The following is a 19,937-nucleotide window of genomic DNA, read 5'->3' on the forward strand; positions in this document are numbered from 1 at the left end:
CCCAGACCCTGCACCAGAGATGATGCAACAGACCCTCAGTGCTGCCAGGGACAGTGTCAAGCCGGCCCCTGCAAGGGAGACACGAGGGCGTTCCCACCTGGCCCACAGTGTGTATTAATCCATGGGATTCTGCACTCTTTGGCGTGTGGTGGCGTGACATGGCGTGTGGCAGCATGTAGCAGTGTGGCCATGGCGGCAATGGGGGATCCTCACCACGAGCAGACCAGATGGAGGGGGAGCCATGAGACGTCATTGGGACCCTCGGATGGGTGATCTGCTTCCACCTAACCCCTGTCACCTCTCCCTGTTCCCCCACCCCCCACACACTTCTTTTTCTTTCTCTCTTTCTTTTCTCTTCCCCTCTCTTTGCCTCTTATACTATTAAATAAAATACATCCATTTTTTGGCAAGAACATCTAACCTCGTTTGGTTTTAATCTCATTTCTGGGGATATTTTGAACCTTCTAAGTTCTTTTCAGTTTATGCTCAGAGACTTAGTTTGCTTTGCTTTTCTGGGTTTAAACCGGATTGTAACAGATGGTTAAGGAGAAACCAGACCTCTCTGACAAGCAGGTGACTTCCCAGTCAGAACAAGTCTTGACTTATGTCTTAGTCACCTCTCTTGGGTGGGAGGCCACTCTTTCTCCCCTCAACAGCTCTCACTTCTGCTGTCCAAGATGCCATGTTCTGCTTCTTCTGTGGTGTAGTCCTGTTTTCTTTCTTTCTTTCTTCTTCTCTCCTGTCACTGCCTTAGTGGACTGGGGCATTATATTTGTGTTTGGAGTAGCATGCTGGACATCAAGAGCATTTGCTGAATTTTTAGCCTGTGTCTCTTCCACAGACTCCGAGGAAGTCAGCTGCACTCCATTAAGCTCAGTGTGTGCTGTCATGTAATGCTAATGCTACTGCTTCCTGTCAGAGTGTGATTTCAGGCTTTTGGCAGTACACTGTCAGTGCAGTAAGCTTTAGAGCTTTTTCCAGAATTGATAGAGCCATCTGTCAATTTTCCATCAATTGATAGAGCATTTAGCTATCTGTCTTGCAGGCATTGCCCCCCTTTCCCCCCTCTACCCTTACAGTTGCTCTTAGGGTGAAAATTTGGGTTCTAAAAGTCCTCTGCTTAGTAAAATCTGCCTGCTGGTCACTAGGACCTCGAGTTCCCACCTATACCTTGTAAGCTTACTGCAACTGCTTGCTTGGTAACCCAGACCTCTTGGTTTAAAAGGCCCTAAGTAAGTCATTAGCCACTAGGTGACTTGTTATTCTTGCAGCAGTTACAGTTGCTTTCTCCCAAAATAATTGCAGAAAAGCTAAAAGGCCTGTCTAGCATGTTGATACACTTGCTATGTAGGAAGAGTCCTCTCTAGACACTCAAATGGATTTAGTCTCCAAACAGGGCCTTGTCATTTAGAAGCCAGAAGAAGCCACTAGGAATATCTATGTTTAAGCAAAGAAACTCCTTCAGCATTGCAAAGCACTGTGTGGTTTGCCTCCCCACTCTGTTGAGCCACAGCAGAGGCTGAGAACACTGTCTTCTCCTTGTCCTGCCATGACTGAGAGAGAAGGAAAAGTAGCAGCAGTCATGTCCTGCCGAGAAGAGGCAAAAAGCAGGAATTCGTGCCATAATGGCTTCCAGATGAGTTCCTTTTTTTCCCAGCATTCTTAGCTCCCAGGTAGAGAGATCATTTGCATGAGCACTCTGGTGCTTGGGGTAAGATGGGTTTTTGTTCGATTTAAGTTACATGTGTTACTTTTACCTTTAGGAAGCTTAAGCAGTGTTTTTCTGTGTATTTCCCTGTGTGTGTTGGGGTGAGGTCTGCTCACACACAACCTGTCGGTGCCTGTGCCAATGGAGGAGGTTATCAGGTTGTTACTGCCTTGTCACAGCCGAAGGTTATCTCCGGTGAGGGATGAAAAGTTGTGGGCGGTGCAGCTGTAACCAGAAGAGGCATGAAGTTCGCACCTGGGGATTTCTGCACCAAACTATTTTTGTAAATAGTTCATAGGTAATAGACTCCTGTAATAATCACTCAGTACAGCTGAGTACTTAAGGACATACTTAATCGCGTTGTTTGAATGAGAGCGTAGGTACAGTTTCTTTTTTATATCTGTGTGTTTGTCTTCTGGAAAAATACAGTCTATGGATCAAATATATTCTTAACTGATATTGTTACTTTCTCCGCCCCATCTTCTGAGATCATAGCAGTGCTTGGAGTTGTCTGGTTATGTTATTACCTTGAAACTGATACATTTCTGGAAAGATCCTGTAGAGATGCACACAGAATGATTGCTCCAGTCTGTCTGGGTTTAGAGAGGGGTCTCCATCACTTTGCCACAGATTCAACATTTCCTTTGTCTGTGGTACTTGGTATGTGCAAGTAGCACTCACACAGGTCTGATGACCTTCCTGTAACTATGGATGTCCTGAAAAGGACTTGGGCCTGAAGTCTATAGGTAGCAGGGACTTACATCTCTTACTGAGCAGAGTCTTGTACGCTCTGCCTACAGAATAAATATATGTGTATTTAATATGGAATTACTGCTGGCAGTAGGATTTCCTGATCTACAGCACTAGGAGGGAAAAACCTGTATTTTTTGTTCTTCTTTACTTTTGCTATCTTAAATGAAGTAGAATGCTGGGGACGAAAATTAACTGGCCAGGGTGACAAGAAGATTTAAATTAAATTTTCTAGCTTAGCTTTATCTTTTCTCTTAGCATTTTAAGTAACAATTGCTGTAAACAGAGACAGAAAAAGCTTGGATGTGAGTTCTCTTCTGTATGAAAGTATGTATAGTTTTTTCCATTGTAACAGCACAACAAAGTTGAGTTTAAATCCCTTCTGTAACATAGCTGAATGAAACCATCTTGGGACATTTCTTTCCCAATGTTTTTTTCTGAGTGAGGGTTGAATATTGAAGCCAGCTATGAAGAGCAATATAAGGAGAGTTCATTTTTTTAGGGCTTAGTTGGGGAGTATGTCTCTCCTTTCAAGGTTGCAAGGAAGTTTCTTGAGCATTATGCTCAGTTTCATACCAAGTAACATGAACCACTTTTTCAAGAGATTCATGATTTGGAAAAGTCATATCTCCCAACATGACTAATTTCAAAGGAGGCACGTTCAATAGTGACTCCTACATAGACCTTGTGTTGATACATCTCTTGCAGTCCTGAGAGCAGTAGATGTGAGCTGATTTGCAAGTTGTAGCAAAATAGGGATTCCAGATTAGAACCAACAGGCTCATATGAGGAGGTATTGTGTAAGTAACTTCTTCAATCAGTTGCTGGTTTGGTGCTTCAACAGTAATGGACTGCTTTCTGAGAAGAGTGTTCCAACTACTTTGTTCTGTTTCTTGTTAGAAAAAGAAGTTTGGCCCATGTCAATTTGCTAGGGTTGTAGAAATGAGGATATTCAGAGAAGATAGCTTTAGAAGATTAAATTGTACTCAGGTGAGTTTAGAAAAAGTAGATAGTATTAGGAGAGAATAAAAAAGCCTTTGGACTTTGATACGTTACTCCTCTGCTTGGAATCACAAAGGACTGGCCCTTCTCTTTCCATGATCCATAAAAAGCACAAGGCTTTGGTGTGATTGTGGTTATGTTTGCATTTAGGTGCCTTCCTCCTTGTGTGTCTAATTCTCACACTGCACAGGAGTGAGCTAGAATTATGTTAAATCCCTTTGTCCTTCTTTCAGAGTCTCTGCAGAGCAGAAATGCTTTGTGACTTTAACTGTTCCATTATCATTGAAGTAGATCAGTTCTTAAATTTAGACTACATGGGTTTGAAGTCACCCCAGCACAACAACATTCATGGATAGGTGTAGGTACCTGTTTGTTCTTGATGACTTGTCCTAAAAAATCCAGTTTGAACCACAATGCTTATTTATCATGGACAAATCTGAATTGTTAGCAAAATGCTCAGGTTAGGCATGGGATGGACGCTCTTGTCACCTGCAGTTCCAGGTGTGCCCCCAACTGCTTTTGCAGAGGAAATACCCAGTTGCAAGATACAGTAAATTAATGAAAGGACTGGATGGGATAAGAGGCTAATCTTGAGGATTTAATGCTTCCTTCCCTTGTTATCTGGTATGTTTTGAGTCTTTTGAATGACAGTCCCAGTCAGTTTTTCATTTTGGTTTGTTGGGGTTTTTTTTAATGGCATGACCTATTTACAAACATAATTAGGTGGTTACTTTGATTCATTTCCAAAAATTAAAGTTTAAATATAGCACTTACTTGTAGAGTTAATAATGCTACTTCTTAAATTTTATTTTGCCATTCATATTACCTGACTGTACAATTATTTGATAAAATACCTATAATTTAATGCATAATCTAGATTAAGGAGATAACCTAAAGAGAAATAGGGTTTGAGACTGTAGGAAGCTTGTTCAAAAAGGAAACTATTATTATATTTTATAATTTTTTTCTTTATTTTTTGTCTTTGGCTATCATATACAATCAAGGAAGCAACGGTAATATTCCTGATAGCTAGAAGGAAGAAAAAAAGGGGTATTTTGGCTTTTTACTAGTGAAGTGAAATGGGTTCCCTGCAATGCATTAATGGGAATTGTTAAAGCATCTGTGTTAAAAATAATTCATAAAAATATCTATACTTGTTTGATAAGATAGTCAGCTGTAATGCCACATGATGTTTTAGAAGAGAAGACAGCACTGCTGCATTGATAATAACCTGTGTAACCTGTGTAATCCACATGAGCTGAAATGTGGGACAATTTGTTTCACCTACCTACACTGCATTTTTACTAAGATTTGATTTTAAATGCAAATTTTTCCCATCTGTACTAAATGCTGGGTTTGAAGAATCCATAATCAGTTATTCTTTTCTCTGCCTTTGTTCGTGTGAGCCTATAAAAATAAGTTTTTCTCTTGCTCAGATGTTGCTAAGAAAATAGGAATTTTCTGGGTATTTGTTTGGTGTTGTTTTTAACAGCTGAAGATCAGATGCTGTACTGCCTGACAACTAGGAACTGAATTCAGGTCTTCTTTACTGATGTCTCTGGCCTCTGGCAGGTTACTTAATTTTTTGAATCTAAATCTTAACAGAAATTGTCATATTAGATCATAATTAGAACTTAAATCTGACTTTAGGTTCATTCTTACTAAATGTTTCAGAGAAAGGTGCCCCAGTCCTTTTTCATGTGTGAAGTGTTCTGTCCTTAACGAGAGTGTGTTTTTAATCACTTAGAATTCAAGACTGACTTAAGCAATAAAGCATCTATATTTTCCCAAGCTGCACTTTTAATGTTAATATCTAAATATTTCATTAATAGCTTGTTATGAAAAACTTTTTCTATTGAAAAGGAAAATAAACTCTTTGACCCTCACTATTTCTGTGAAACTGTTATAGACTGAGCTATTTGGGAAATTAAAAAAATGTGATTTTTTGTCTGCTTGATTATTTAAAAAGCCATTTCATATTCATTTAATTTTCATGGTGTCCCAAAAAGAGATACACAGAATAAATTGCAAAGTCATGTTTAAAAGCAGACAGGGAAGAAAGAGCAAACTTTTGGCAAGATGGTATCTACTTTTATTTGACCTTTACTGCTAAGTTTGTACCTTTGTTCTTGGAGTTGCTTATATCCTTAAAGGTAAATGACTGTGAAACATCTGGAATAAGTTTGACATGGATGGAAGCAAATACCCAATCGAAGGTTTTGTATGAGATCAGAATTCAGTGTCTGAATGTCAAACAACTTGCAAGCAATGACCGTGTCTTGTGGTTTGTGACAAACCTGGCTGTACAGGCTGCCCAGGAAAGAATAGCTTTAGAGACAGAGCATAGCAGATCCATGTGGCCTTGAGCTCCTTGGGCAGCTTTGTTGTAAAGGCAAAGGGAACATTGAATTCAGGGCCATTTCCAGTTGTAATCAAACAACTGCTCCCCCCTAGCCCGCAGGAGCCCTGCCAAAGTCAGTTTGGTTTGGTGCATGGAGATGTGGATAAAGCAATGTTTGTCGTGCTGCCCTCTCATCCAGTGCTTTGGATTTCCATCAGAAAAATCATTTGCTGACAGTCAGTTGAATCAGCTGGCAGTCACTGTGCTGCAAAGGGAGGTGGGAGGAAGAGCAGAGTTTAATTAACAATGGAAATTTGCAGCTGGGGTGTTGTTTAACATGATCCTTAAACACAGACAAGCAGCAAAAGAAATTTGCACAGGCAAAGGCTTCTTTCAGTCTGGGTTCTACAATAAGCTAAGTGTTCCTAGTTAGAAAACATACTTAATTTAGGAGTCGGCCATACTGCAGATCTAAATGCAGTCCTTAAAGATGGATGACCTACCAAGAGCTGTGCAGCCAAGATCAGAGCGCTCTCCATCTTGTGGGATAAAACACCTCATGCTCCTTGAATAAACCCCTTGTTTTTCACACGCTGAAGCAGGTTCAGTATACTTGTCTCTTTGTCCCTGTGCTGAGGGGGTTTATCTGAGGAACTACTCCTATACAGTTCAGATCATATAATGAAGTTCGGAAGATAAAATAGCCTTCTTTGAATCGGATTATAGATGGGGGGGGGGGGGGAGAGTTAGAGGATTGAAAGCATATGTGCAGTGAATTTTGTCAAGGTGAATACCTGTATCTTGTTTTGCCACTCCAGTCCCCTTGGATACACTATGCTCTAGAGCTATGAGCAGAGCCTGCATGTATTTGTATGGAGGAGGATGAGAAGTTTCTATGTAGTACTGGCAATTGACAGCTTGTCTCTCTTAATGTGAACACTGTATTTTTACTCACAGGTTGTTCAATAATGTCCTAGAAGATATCATACTTGATCCTTTGTGCTGCTTTCTTACAGAAGTGCAAGCTTGTTTTGGAGGCTTTATTTGGAGATTAGCTGACTTTGCTTTTTTTAGTTTCTCCTTGAAGAATAGGTGATGTCCAGTGTTACATGGTGTTTCACAATTCAAAAGTTAGAAAGACAGAAGAGAGAAATGTTCTGTTTTAATTTTGTGTGACTAGTTTAATTCCATTAATCTTGATTTGGTATTGCTGATGAGGATATTGCTGATTTAGACAGTTGCTGTCTTCTTAGGATGTGTAACTCTTCTCTGTATTTTTTGTTTCTGTTTTTTTTTCCTCTTTCTTCCATCATTGTCTTTTTTAGCAAGGAAAAATACATGTCACTCTTTCTGTGTGGCTGTTGCTGTTGTGTGAAAGATGAAGGCAAACTGGAACACAGTTCTCTGTTGTCCCTGGAGGTGGCTTCCACACTTAAGCAACAAGTTCTTTTCCTGAATTTGTGAGTTCTCAAGTGGCCTTCCTGTAATCTGATTAATAAAGACAGTAATAACTTAAAGAAATCTTACTTGCTCTAGTTGTTGAAAATAGAAGGAAATGAGATTCTTAAGGTTCTCAAGTATATACTGTAGCAGTTTCTAAATCCTTGTGCTCTGTCAAAGCTGTTTAATACAGCCAGGAACTGATCCAAAGCTTATGTCTGGATGAGTGAAAAAGAAAGCAAGTCTGCCATGTAAAGACAGGATGGTTATGTATTTTCCCTCTCTGTATGAATGTGTATCTGTAAAAGACATGCTTGGTTTTTTGTTTACTTGTGATTTTGGGATTTTTTGTGGTTAGTTTGGGCTTTTTGTTGATGTAGTTGTTGGTTTGTTTTTTTTTATTATTATTTTTAAGTATGTATAGGTTCTACTGTGTTTCTCAGAATCCTGTCATGGCAAGTTGTAATTCTGAACTTTAGGAACATGTCAGCAATTGTTATAAATTGGTGAATTGAAATAACATGTAGCAAGTTTTACCACTGGGAGATTTCAGTATGCAAGGCGAATACTAGCAGAAAAATATTAAAGTCAACTATTTGTAAAAGTGTGGTGAAGGGCATGCGAACTCCTAGATGTGAAGCACTTTGAACGTTTATCTAAGGAAGTATTTATGGCTTCTTGTTTTGTTTAGTGTTCTGATCTGATTATTTTGTGCAATTTGACAAGATGGACAGTTAGAAAATGTTAAGAGTAGGAAATCAAGTGGAAAATTCTTTTGGGGGAGGGTGATTTTGCAACAAATTTATTGGAATACCGTGGCTATGTAGCTCAGAAATAAACAGGGTGTTCTAGTGCCTTTGGTTGTAGAAACTACCCTGTGCCTTTTTCTTCTTTTTATTTTTTTAACTGTATATGGATTGCTGTTGGGATGATTTTGAGTTTTCTCATTTATGTGAAGAGGCATCCTATAGAGTGGGGAAACATTTCTTGGAGCATTTGCAGGTACCAATGATGTATTGCTAGTTTGATCAAGCAGAATATGCCAAGCACAATGCCACTTTAGCCTGGATTTAATGCAAGGCTGTGTGTCAGCACAGTACCTAAAGATGAATTCTAATATTGTGACAGCTGTGTAGAGACCTCTGGTTGTTGTTTCTGATGTGTACTAATACTGCTTCTGATGACAAAGCTGGCACTTGTTACAGATAATAAACTTGTACCCTGTGTAGTTTAAAAACAAACCAAAACCAGACAATTGTTACTACGTTGTTCTAAGTGAGGAATTATGAATGGTCAAATGATTCTTCCCCTCTTCCCCCTCACAATTGTAGGTTTTCTTGATAACATGCCATGCATACCAGATCTTGCATTCACAAATATGAGCTAATGTTTTAGGAACATTGCTTTGGAGAGTCATATTTCTCCACTGATTAAGTCAGTTTCACAAAACCTTTCTGTCCATTCCAGAGAGCAGAATTTAACTCATTTTGAGATCTGTCTCTGGCTTGTAATTCAGGACAAGAAGACAGAGAGGATCAGTGTGTCTTGAAGATAAATAAAATGAAGGTCAGTTAAGATTATGAGATTTTGAGTCTTTTCTTTCTTCACTCTTAAAAGCAAAAGCAGCTAACAATCACTACAAGTTTCTTTAGGTGTGGAAATCCTATGTAATCTTTTAGAGGAGCTGGGCAATTTTGCCTTAAATTGCTGAGCATAATTAAGTGTCACTTCGTGGCACAAGATTTTGTTGTGCATGAGTCCCACGCAGTTTTGATACAATCTCAGTACACATTGTCTGTCATAAAGATGTCTTACTCTGTTTAATATATTGATTTGTTTTTTTCAACTTAGGCTGATTAGAATCATAAGGAAAGTCCAGACTGTGAGAAATACTGCAAGTCATATGAGTTTAGAATATGCAAGGAGATTGACTATAACCAGTGCAGAAATTATTTTGCTTTCAACAAGCTTTGATTAAATGGGAATACAGATTAAATTATTATTTGAAAATATTTGAAATGGAAACAAAAACGTGCAGCAGATTTTTTTCTGAAGCCAGGCAGTGTGTCAGTGACATGCTCGTTGTATGTTTTGTTTGAAAATCTGAACAAAACAAACAACTTACATCCCCAACAAATAGAATTATTTGTAACCAGTATATTTAAAATCATTTTTCATAGAGATTTGTCAGATTAAACAGTCTGCTTCAAGATGCAATTGTTTTTGCTTCTTTTCAAGTCTTTTTCTTTTTTTTGATTGATTTTTCTGTTATTGCCTGTGTTAGTAGAATTACTTTATCCCATCTTGCCTTTCATTCATCTAGCACTGTAGTAGTTACAGATGTCATGCTTTTCTCTAGTAAGAAGCAAAGGAGATGAACAAAAACCACTTTCTTTATTTTCTAGCCTATCCTTCCTTCAGTCTATTCCATGCAGTTACTCATGCTGCTTCTCAGCTTTTATTTCTTGGTTTCAAAGAAACTGGAAGAAGGAAATATTGAAATATAAGAAGGAGGGACTATAGGAAATTGAGCTCCTGAAAGCATTGAAACTGTCTTAGAGCTTGGCTGTTGTGAGCACAGGTCTTGCATCCTGGTGAGTGCTGAAAATAGACCAGATTTCTAATGGCTTTTGTACATAGTCATTCCCTGTCTTTACTATGGTGTGTTTATCCTGACTCTGAGGGATGGTGGAGCTGTTTAGTTAATGTTTTGAAATAGGACCTGTTCTTCTAGTTCTTCTGGTAAATAAAATCTGGCATATTTCTAAAATAGCTAAAATGAAAGGCTTCACTCTCTATTGATCTATTAATAGATGAGAAAACTTGTTGCTTTGTTAAGACCAGATACTGGAAGTTGTAAAATGGATGTAAGCTAATTTTATTTACAAATTAAATGAAATTTTTAAGTCTGAATGAAGTTTGAGGATAAGAATACAAATCAGTTACACAATGAATTATGAGTTGGTACATGTAAAGACATAAGAAACTGAGATTGTCACTATTGTCACAAGTATCACTCTTCCTATTGTAGACATGAAACTCTGTATTTTCAGTCTGTCTGAAATAACCAATCTATGTAATATTTTGCTGAACTCATTTTTACCGTGTCATCCAAAATGATTTTCTCCCCAGTGCACTGTGCAATGCTCATTTGCAAATTATACTTTGCCTGTTAGATTTTTATGTTTCAGTGATGTGTGTTCTCTCTAATTTAGTAATTGGAATAATTTTAGTAATTTTAGTAAATTTATTTGGCATCTCCAGTATCAAGAAAATGAATCATAACTTTGTTTGGAGAGAGGAAAGGGGGGAGGAAAAATAATACTGTCTTTATTTTCCTGATTCTAGGGTCTACTTACAGTGTGCTGTCCATAATGCCTTCTGACTCTGAAAGCAGCAGTTCTCTGAGCAGCATTGGTGAGTGAAGTATTAATGTAAGAACTTGATGAGTGTGTTTTTTGGGAACGGGGAGAACAAGTTTTTAAGATTGCCTCTGCGAAGGGTAAAGGGATCCTGGTCATAAAACCAAGAAAGTTGAACTGTAAGATGTAACCATCCACCTTCAATAGAAACAAGTGCACTTTTGTGCAGTGCAAGCTGAGCCTTTTTCGTGGCTGGCTGCAGTTGTAGCCAGTAAAGTCTGTTACATTTGGGTATGTGAAATGATGTAACTATGCTTTGAGTTACTTAGTAAAATGATATAAGAATGGCAACGTTGTGTTTACACAAATCTGTGCATATGAAAATAAGATATAAGCAGGTGTATATGTGTATGTATATATTTATGTAGATGTGAAAATTGTGGTCAGAGTCAAAAGCGTCATGGAAGTTGTAAATAATGTTAGCCAAGGCCATAGCCTTCTAAACTTCTGACAGTTGCTGCAAGCTTTAGCATTTTTTCCCTGTGTTCAATTAATTGCTTCATTTTCTCTGTTTTGAAAGTCATAGGGAAAGACAAAATACTCAGAAAAAAACCCTGGAGGTATAAGAAATGTTATTAGAGGTATTTTCTCTGCAAGATGATCTTGGAGCAGCTCTATTAGCTGCCAGTTTTCCTTGTCTTTACTTATAGCAATACCTTCTATTGTGAAATCCCTGTAAAAGTCATTTGCCCTGGATAGGGAATGCAAGCTCCTGCATATTTAAAGTTCCAGTATTTTGTCAGGCACCTGCAGACTTCCCTGACAGCACCAGGCAAGTCAGTTGTCTTTTTAAGGATGTGGGTAGACATCTGTTGCAGTAATTGAGTTGAACTTTTAACTCCAGCAAGCAGGAACAAGATTTTAGGCCTGAATGAACTATTTACTGAAAATACTGGAAGCTGTGACATGTTAGTTTGATTTTGATCAAGACCACACTTGTATGCCACTACCTGAAGGAAGGATAGATTTAATTTGCTACAAATAAACTGGGACTGGAAGTAGAAAGAAAAAAGATCCTAAATTTTTAGGACAACCAGACTCAGGAAGGTGCATTCTAAAGAAGGTAGTTTTTCTAAAATGAAATCCAGTAAGTTTGTGGGATAATTGGAGGAAGTGATGACTGAGGTCGGAGAAATGTAGGTGGTCCGGTCTAGTTGCATGTTCCTCATTTTAAAAAGGAGTGGCACACTTAAATCTTAATTTTGCTTAACTTTTTTTAATGTTTCTTCCCACAAACTATGTTTTGTTCATATTTTAAGATCCTGAAGTTCATTTTTAATTTGGATCTGTGCACTTGACATAAAAGGCTGTCCTCAGAACTGATTTATATCTTTGGAGTATGCAGTGATCAAAGTTATTTTATAACCTGAAAATTAAGTGCTCTTCCACTAAAACATAAATTGTGATCTACTGTTCTCTGTAATTTTGTTTTATTCAAATGGTTCATATGAGCTTGGTATTTAATATTTAATAGATTAACAGCCAGGGGAATTCTTTGTTTGAAGCTGTCATGTTTATTTTATGGTGTGATTATAGACTTGTTATTGAGTATGATTTTTGCTCCAACCGTTTTCTTACCCTAACATCTTGTTCTGCAAGAGACAATATCTTTTGTGATCCAAAATCAGTAGAAAAATTGCTTAATAACTGACATATACTAACAGACATCTTTGCAAGTCACTTTAAAGATTATTTTAATACTGACTGATTTACTGAATGACAAACCATCATAGCTAAAACTGCCTGCATGCCAGCTCCCACTAAGGTTTCATATGACTTGTGTGAATGGAATCCCAGCAAATACTGAGGTGCTTTAGCATTTGAGGAATTTCACATGCATCTTCCCTCCACTCTGTCCCATCTCAATGAAATAATTTTTGCAAGGCTAATTCTGTGTGGTGGAAATGGTAAGTTTAACCTATGAAATGAATGCATCAGTAAAAAAGGGCAAGTAGGTCATGGTTTGGAGACAATGTAAGTTTTTGAATATGTTCATTTTGACATTGATAGTTATATGTGCATACACATGTATATAAAGGAGTATTTTCAGTTCCCCACTCACATAGACCTTCCTCACAGGAAAAATAAGGGATCTATTTTATTATACCTGTGTTCAAAACGCTGGTTTACAATTAATACCTTGATTCTGTTTGTTGAGCAGCTCAAAAACAGATTGGCACATTTGATTTTTCAGGGGAAATGCAAAAGGTTTTGGGGCCACTACTTAAGCCCAGATAAATCTTGAGATCGTTAATCTTAGCATTGTCTAATTTGGAGAGACAATATAATCTTTCGTATGTTTTAGATAATCTTTTAGACTCCATAGTTCCTAAATGCAACTAGAGATTCCTGTGTCCATGTGCTTCATCTTTTCTTCCCAAAACTTAATTACCTTAGCTATTGTTAGAGATGGTTTCTGCTGCCAGCATTTTTAATTAAATGATCTTTTTCTGAAACACTTCCAAATAAGTCAGGAAGTTCTGAAATGGAGATGCTGCTATACATTTTACAGCTGTCCTGGGTTTGATTTATTTATGAAGTTAAGGTGTATAACAATGGGCTTATTTTCTAGAAAAAGACTCTGATCTAAGAATTAATCTTACATAGAACTAAGATTGTTGTTAAAAGATAGTTCTGGGAAAACACGGGCTCACTCTCAGTCCAATGAGTAAAGCATGGTGTTAGGATTTTGAAAGGAAGAAAGAAAGATGAGACAACATCGTTTAATCACTGTATAAATCCATGGTGTACCCAAGTCTTGGGTGTATTTGCAGTTCTGATTCTCTCATTGAAAGCCAAGAGTGCAACAAGCATGGAGAGCAGCAGCACAGATGAATGAACAATTATCCAGCAGCTTCTGTATGGGTAGCAAATGGTTATTCTGGGCTTGTCTCAGTCTTCAATAATGTCAATATAAGAGCAGAGCAAGGAGTGATGCAATTTGCATAATGTGACTCAGAGATGAGCTTAGGGCTAGTCTATTCCGAGTACTGTGCTGTTATCCAAGCTTTTTTCTCTTTCCCTGTCTAAATGGGGCTTGCAGGGCATGAGGGATGCAAGAAGAATGGACTTCCATCCTCATGTGCATGTGACAGCATACGCAGTTGAGTGGAACCCAGTTTTCCCCCCTGTGTAACGGCAGGTTAGCAGCCTTGGAGAAGAAACTCTGCCCTTTTTTCTATTTGTATCTGTATGTAAATAAAAATGCAGAGTGACAGCAGGTTTTTCTTGTATATTTTCCTCATTATCCAAAATTAATTTAGATGGCAATGTTTTCTTTTTTTCTCTTTTGCTTGCCTCCTTTTCTTTCTGATGTCTTAATAAAGTTCATGCCGTGCATGTAAAACAGGTAGTTTTGATGGTATGGAGAGCAAATATTCACGATTTATTTCCAAAAGAGGTGCAATATAAACAGCTGTAATGGTGTAATACCACCACTGTCTGTCAGCCCCAGCTTTGTCACCTCAAAGGAACAAATCCTCATTAAATTGTCATGGTTTCCCTCCATATTTCTTTTCTTTCTGGTCTTGGCCAATGACAAAGATTTTTGTGTGTAAATAAAAGCACCCTTTATCTGCCCACTCCCTGCACCCAGCAAACTCTCTGAACAAACTACAGTCCTGTGTCTCTGATATCAGAATAATTATTTATGGAGATTCAGTGCCTGTCGTGCCAAGCACAGAACAACAGCGTCACTTAGGAATTGGATAGAAACCAATAACACAGCTATATGTGACAGTCCCTGGCTAGTCTCCCACTTGACCAGTCATGATAATGGAGAGGAATAGAACACAGAATCAAGACCCCTTTTTAAAAAATTATTTTTAAAAATGTGTCAGTTTGTATAGCACACTTAATAATACGACATTTAATGCCATAACAGGACTATGGTTGCTAGAATCAAGCCATTTTATTACTTATCCTAGTACCATAATGAAGCTTGAGAGTTTTCCTGTAGAGCTTTTAAAATGTTTTTTCCTCCCCTCCTCAATGCACAGATGTTCGGGTTTTGGTTTGGTTTGGTTGTTTTTAGGAAATGTTTTTTAATGGAACGCAGCACCTTGCATGCAGGCAACAGGCTGTGGCTCTGAGAAGATCCTCCATAATAGTTTTTATGAGTTTTTAACAGAAAGGCATTGCATACTCTTCCATTCCTTTTGAAGGCCACTGAGATCCTAATTAGATGAATTTTGTAATGGAAAAGGCCTTCCATCTTTTCACATGTATAAATTTCTTCTTTCCACAGCCAGACCTCTTTGCACTGTTTTGATTACAGCTGCCAATCTTGTAGCCTCTTCATTCCACATTGCATATTATCACCTTTCTCTTTTAACAGACTATTATTTTTCCAGCTGTTCAGTTCTTTGCAAATAGTGTCACTTTTTCATCAAAAGTGTTTTTCCTTACTCTTCTCTGTTCGTATCACTGTGCTACATTTTGCTGTGGGAGCTTACATAAAATCACAGAATGGTTTGGGTTGGAAGGGACATTAAAGATCATCTAGCTTGGACCCCCATGCCATGGACATAGCAATCTGTAATGAACACCACCACTGGCTCTACAGTTTTATGCCTTTCCTTGCAGCTGTCAGGTGGTCATGTATCTGTGTCCACCAAGTTGTCCAGCTTTGCCTTCAACTGCCAGTATTTCCTTACTTAACACTGTTTTAGCTTATCAGCCTGCCAGGCTATTTACAGATAGTTTTTTGCTAATTGCATTTTAAGTTGCTTAATCTGAGAGCCTTAATTCTTACTCCAAAGCAAACATTCCCCCTTTCCCATCAGATTCCTTCCCAACAATGTTAGTCTTTCACTCCTCATTTTCATATTGGCCATTTTGACAAGTGTGCTTTCATGTTGTTGTGATTTCAGTTTATTGCTTCATACTTTCTACAGCTGTATGTAACAAAGTAATTGTTTTCACTATTCACAGGAACTGTTCAGTTGCAGGTGTGGCTTTTGATAAACACTCTGTCCTTGTCTGAAACAGTTATTTATTTCCCCCCACAGCCTATAGTAATCTCTCATTGCATTTCTTGCCTGGTTTAAACAAAGTTTATATTTGCTAAAGACACCTCAACAGTTAACACCAAGGAGCAAGTGACAATATTACACTTGCTGAAAGGCCATGAATGAATAAGAAAAGGTACTAGGAACACTACCAGTACATCACATTGGAATCCTTTTCTGCACTGCAGTAATTGCCTTCGATGTTCCACCTCTTCACCAATCAGTCTTTCTATTCGGAAATCGTTTTCCTGTAAAATTTGGTCTCAACGATTGAATTAAAACTCTTCATATAGATTTATTTCGTATGTAGTAAGCTACCTATTTAGTTTGCTGGAAACTTTTGGAAATAAGCACTCTTCCACACACTTAAAGTAAACTTCACACTCTGATTTTACTCTGTGAATCATGTAACTATCTCTAGGATTGATCCTTAATCTCTAAGTGATTTTCAGTGTGCTTGTTAATAAACATCTCCTCTTAAGTAATAAGCATTCTGAATTGCTTCAGTGTGTTATTGCTGTTATTGCTTTGATGTCCATTTTCAGGCAGCTATGGTTCGACATTAGTCATGCACAGGGTTCTCACAACTTCTTTCTCTTCAAAGGTACTTGAGTTTACTCCATGGACGTCATGCCCTGTTTCAAAAAAAAGGAACATAACAATAAAGAAGTCACCTTTGCTCATTTATCCTGATGCAGTCTTGGAGAAGGGACAGTGGGGTTTTTGTGGTGAGAGAACCACTAATGAAGAGCTGACCACTCCATGGTATTTTGCTTGTTATAGTATCTTCTTAACATTTGGCAGGTCCATGTAGGAATTTCTGAAGATTTGGTTGGTCTGCAATGATTTGAATGGAAATAGTGTATGTGAATACCCATCTCCTGCACTCCAGACAGCACCTCTGGATCCCAGTGTCTTTCACTGCTCCCTGAGACCCTTTATCAGTCTGTGCACTTAGGAAATCCTTTTGGTGAAGGTGGTTTTCTTTTGGAGCCGTGAAGTTGATGTGGTGAGTCAGTGCTCACAACTCTTACAGGAGAAGATGTGAAGGATGGAATGCTGGAGGAGTCTCATCCCCTCGGTTGGTGTGCAGCTGGTGACCATAGTCACTGTCTCTCTTGGGTTCAGGGTGGACACTTAAATGTGGGTTATGCTTTCAGTACACTGTTGTAAGCCTGACAAAGGTAGGGTTGGAGCTGGGGAGCTACTGTAAATTCAAACCCAGAAGCTTCAGCTGTATAGACCTTGGCCATGGTAACAGATTTTACTCTCACTTGTATTTTAGCTCAGCAAAATTCTGCAAGGAGATGCTGCTCCCATCTCCTCTGCTATTTTTCAGTATTAGGTTGTAGATTTTCTTTCATGTTGACCTTTCCAGAACCACTGTTCAGTTCTTTCTGTAGTCTTAAACTTACTGAAGTTGAAAGTTTATTTTAGATGCTGTTGGCTTTTATGTTTTTATATTCTGAATTAAAACAATATACTGAAATGATACCCATTCTTTTGTCCTTGCATGTTACATGATTGTCACTACTTTCATAATCTATTAGGTTTTCTGTCTGTCAGATGAAACTGTTTCTACAGTTCATTATTCTACCTTTCATTTTTCTTTCCTCAGTGTACTGCTGCTTGTTTTTTCTAATGTTTCATTTCGCCTGCATGCAATTCTGTTCTGTGCTCTCTGCTGTTTCAAAATCACTTCAAAAGATACATCTGAAGAAATGAATCTAAATAATAACTAGAATGTAATTTAGAATGTAACCCTCTTCTAGTCCTCATAAATTTTTGAAAGAAAGTAAATATTTTAGAATGCATTTTCCTACAGCAGGCATAAGTCTTTACTCTCAACACCTTCCCTAGCTTGGGGAGAAACCCTGTTGATCATGCTTTGCAATACCTCTTGGAAGTATTTTTTAACGTTTTCTGTCATGATTTACAAGGCCATGAAGAAATAATATCCTGAATATCTCTGTTGATTTTCTTTTTTATGAAAGAAAACAATGGAAAAGGCTTGACTGTACCATGAGAAGTCTGAGTTTGTTTTCAAGCAGGAAGGAGCTTGAAATTTATGAGTTTAAGAAAAATCATTGTAAAATTCAGACATTCTGTTAGCTTGTGACAGATTGCCTTCTGAATTAGTTGAATCTGTCATACAAGTGTATTTCTCAAAGACCAAGGAGTTTATTATAACTCAAAATATGTTAATGATATTTCTTAAAATTAGTTGTCTATGCATTGGTGCCCATTTTCTTATCTCAACAATATGTTCATTTGGCATAATGGTACATTTTGGGCAGGTTAATAAGTTTTTCAGCCCTGTTTCTGTTAAAATGTTCTGTTATTCTTTAAAAGTATGCTACCCCTTCTCCACATATGAAGTTAACTTCTTCAGTTTCTGTGTGGACATACTACCTCTTTAGTCATTGTTGAATAGAGTAATTATCAAGAATTATAATCAGGATGTGCTACAGTAATGGGTCTTTGTGGTTTCTTTGAAGTCCAGCATTTGGGATATAATAGGGAAGATATGATTACTCCAGGTTCTGTTTTTAAGGCTTTTCTTTCATGCAACCTATGATGGAAATCCTGCAGAATCTCACTTTGGATAAGTCAGTGCATGCTCAGGCCTTAATGACTGTACTGCATTATGGGCAAAGTGCGTTCTCTCCACACGACACATCCCTGCTGTTGGCTGCTCCCGGACTCGGTGCAGTGCTGCTCACCTGGAGGCTGGCCTGGGAGTGACTTCCAGGCGGTTGAGTTCTCAGTGCAACTTGCATCAGAAATGAGTTGTGGGGCTTATCAAAGCAGCTGAATGAGTTACACTTGGCAGGACAAGCAGTAAATGCCTTTTCAGAAATCTAGGTTGTCTGAGAAAGAAGGTGAGTTACTGATAGGTGGCATAATTTGGATAATGGAGATTTAGCCTTCAGGCTTGTGCATTTTAAGATCAGTTTGACTGGTTGAAGTACAAAAAGGAAGTACTTTTGTGTAAAATATGCAGTCAGATGGAAAAAGAATACAAAGCTGGAAGCACAGGTCACTTTCCTTCACTGCATCAAGATGTCAGATGCAATAAAAGGATTTTAGCATTCAGCAATAAAAGCTCCTTTAAAAGAAACCAAGACTATGGAATTTCTCTGATGAAATAGGATTTTACTGAATGTGTGTGCTTGTTTTTTAAACATTCAGAAATCTGATTTAAGCTTTAGAAGACCTTTTGTACAACTGTTGAGAATGGAAGCTTGTTAGTAAATCAAGCAGAGGTAAATTTTGAGTCTTCTTTTAAGGATAGGAGCAGGAAGAACTGGATTACACTGATCTGTGTTTTTACAGCACTTAACAGGTGTACATCTTGTGGCTGATATTATGTGTCAAAAATATCATTGCATTAGAGAGGAAAGTATCTGTTGATGTACTTGTAAAAATTGACAAGTTAATGAAAAATAACCCCTTTTGGTACTAAGACAAATGGCTTCACAATTGTGAAAAAAGCTTCTTTCCTAAGGCTAATTAGCCTGTCTTTATTTAAAGCAGACTTTTCTTTCTTGGCACAGTTTTGGGTCTGTGCACAAATGTTCTTGCCTGAAGAAGATTGTCACTCGGATGCTGTCAAAGCTGTTGGGGGAGGAAGGAGGTTGAGGAGCAGAGGTAGATCTCTGGCCTGCTTTTACTGTGTTTAAAGATTCCCAGGGCAGCCGTTGGATGCTTGTCTAGGTCTTGCGTAGCAGACATTGTCCATGGGACTGCTGCTGGGGTTAGCACTGACAGTAGTGATGGACATTGTTCATCCAGTGCCCTTTCCTCCCTGTAGAGCACAGCAGCCCTCCTGATTCATCTTCTCCTTCCTCTTGACCTCTTGCATCCTGTTCATCTGTCTTGCTTGCAAGCAGCCCCAGGGTGACATCAGCTTTTGAACCTCTCTGTAAGGATGAGAAGGGGATTTTTTCCATGTTACACATCCTCTGATGTGTCAGCTCAAGTGAGATGATGTGCAGGTTGCCATTGAAGTTACCAAAGCCCATCCAGCTTGTCAGTACCAGACTGATTTCTCTGCCTTTACCTCTTAGCTTGTTTATGAAATTCCTTTTTCATTGATGTGTCCAAACTCTTTCAAATGAATACATATTCTGACTTTTTGTGTCTATTTATTTTCTTCATTAATTCTCTATATCACTGTATCATGTGTATTATTACTGGTTTCTGTATAAACTTGCCATAAAAATATGTAGCACATTTCTCATCTAAAAGAAAGGATAACTCCA

At 38.1% G+C, this 19,937-nt stretch overlaps 1 protein-coding gene across 5 annotated transcripts in view; it reads left to right on the forward strand.

The window, feature by feature from the left end:
* Nucleotides 1–19,937, forward strand: part of DLG5 (discs large MAGUK scaffold protein 5) — a 98,263-nt gene that overhangs the window by 27,340 nt on the left and 50,986 nt on the right. For 2 of the 5 annotated variants that reach the window (XM_069019287.1, XM_069019282.1), the window contains exon 2: nt 10,590–10,658. In XM_069019287.1, coding sequence (XP_068875388.1) covers nt 10,590–10,658 — 69 coding nt within the window. Of the gene's footprint in view, nt 1–1,958; nt 2,089–10,589; nt 10,659–19,937 lie in introns of those variants that run through there. The other 3 variants (XM_069019286.1, XM_069019285.1, XM_069019284.1) reach the window with 3 other exon arrangements.

Source organism: Aphelocoma coerulescens, chromosome 6, assembly GCF_041296385.1.
Source record: "Aphelocoma coerulescens isolate FSJ_1873_10779 chromosome 6, UR_Acoe_1.0, whole genome shotgun sequence".
Classification (NCBI taxonomy): domain Eukaryota; kingdom Metazoa; phylum Chordata; class Aves; order Passeriformes; family Corvidae; genus Aphelocoma; species Aphelocoma coerulescens.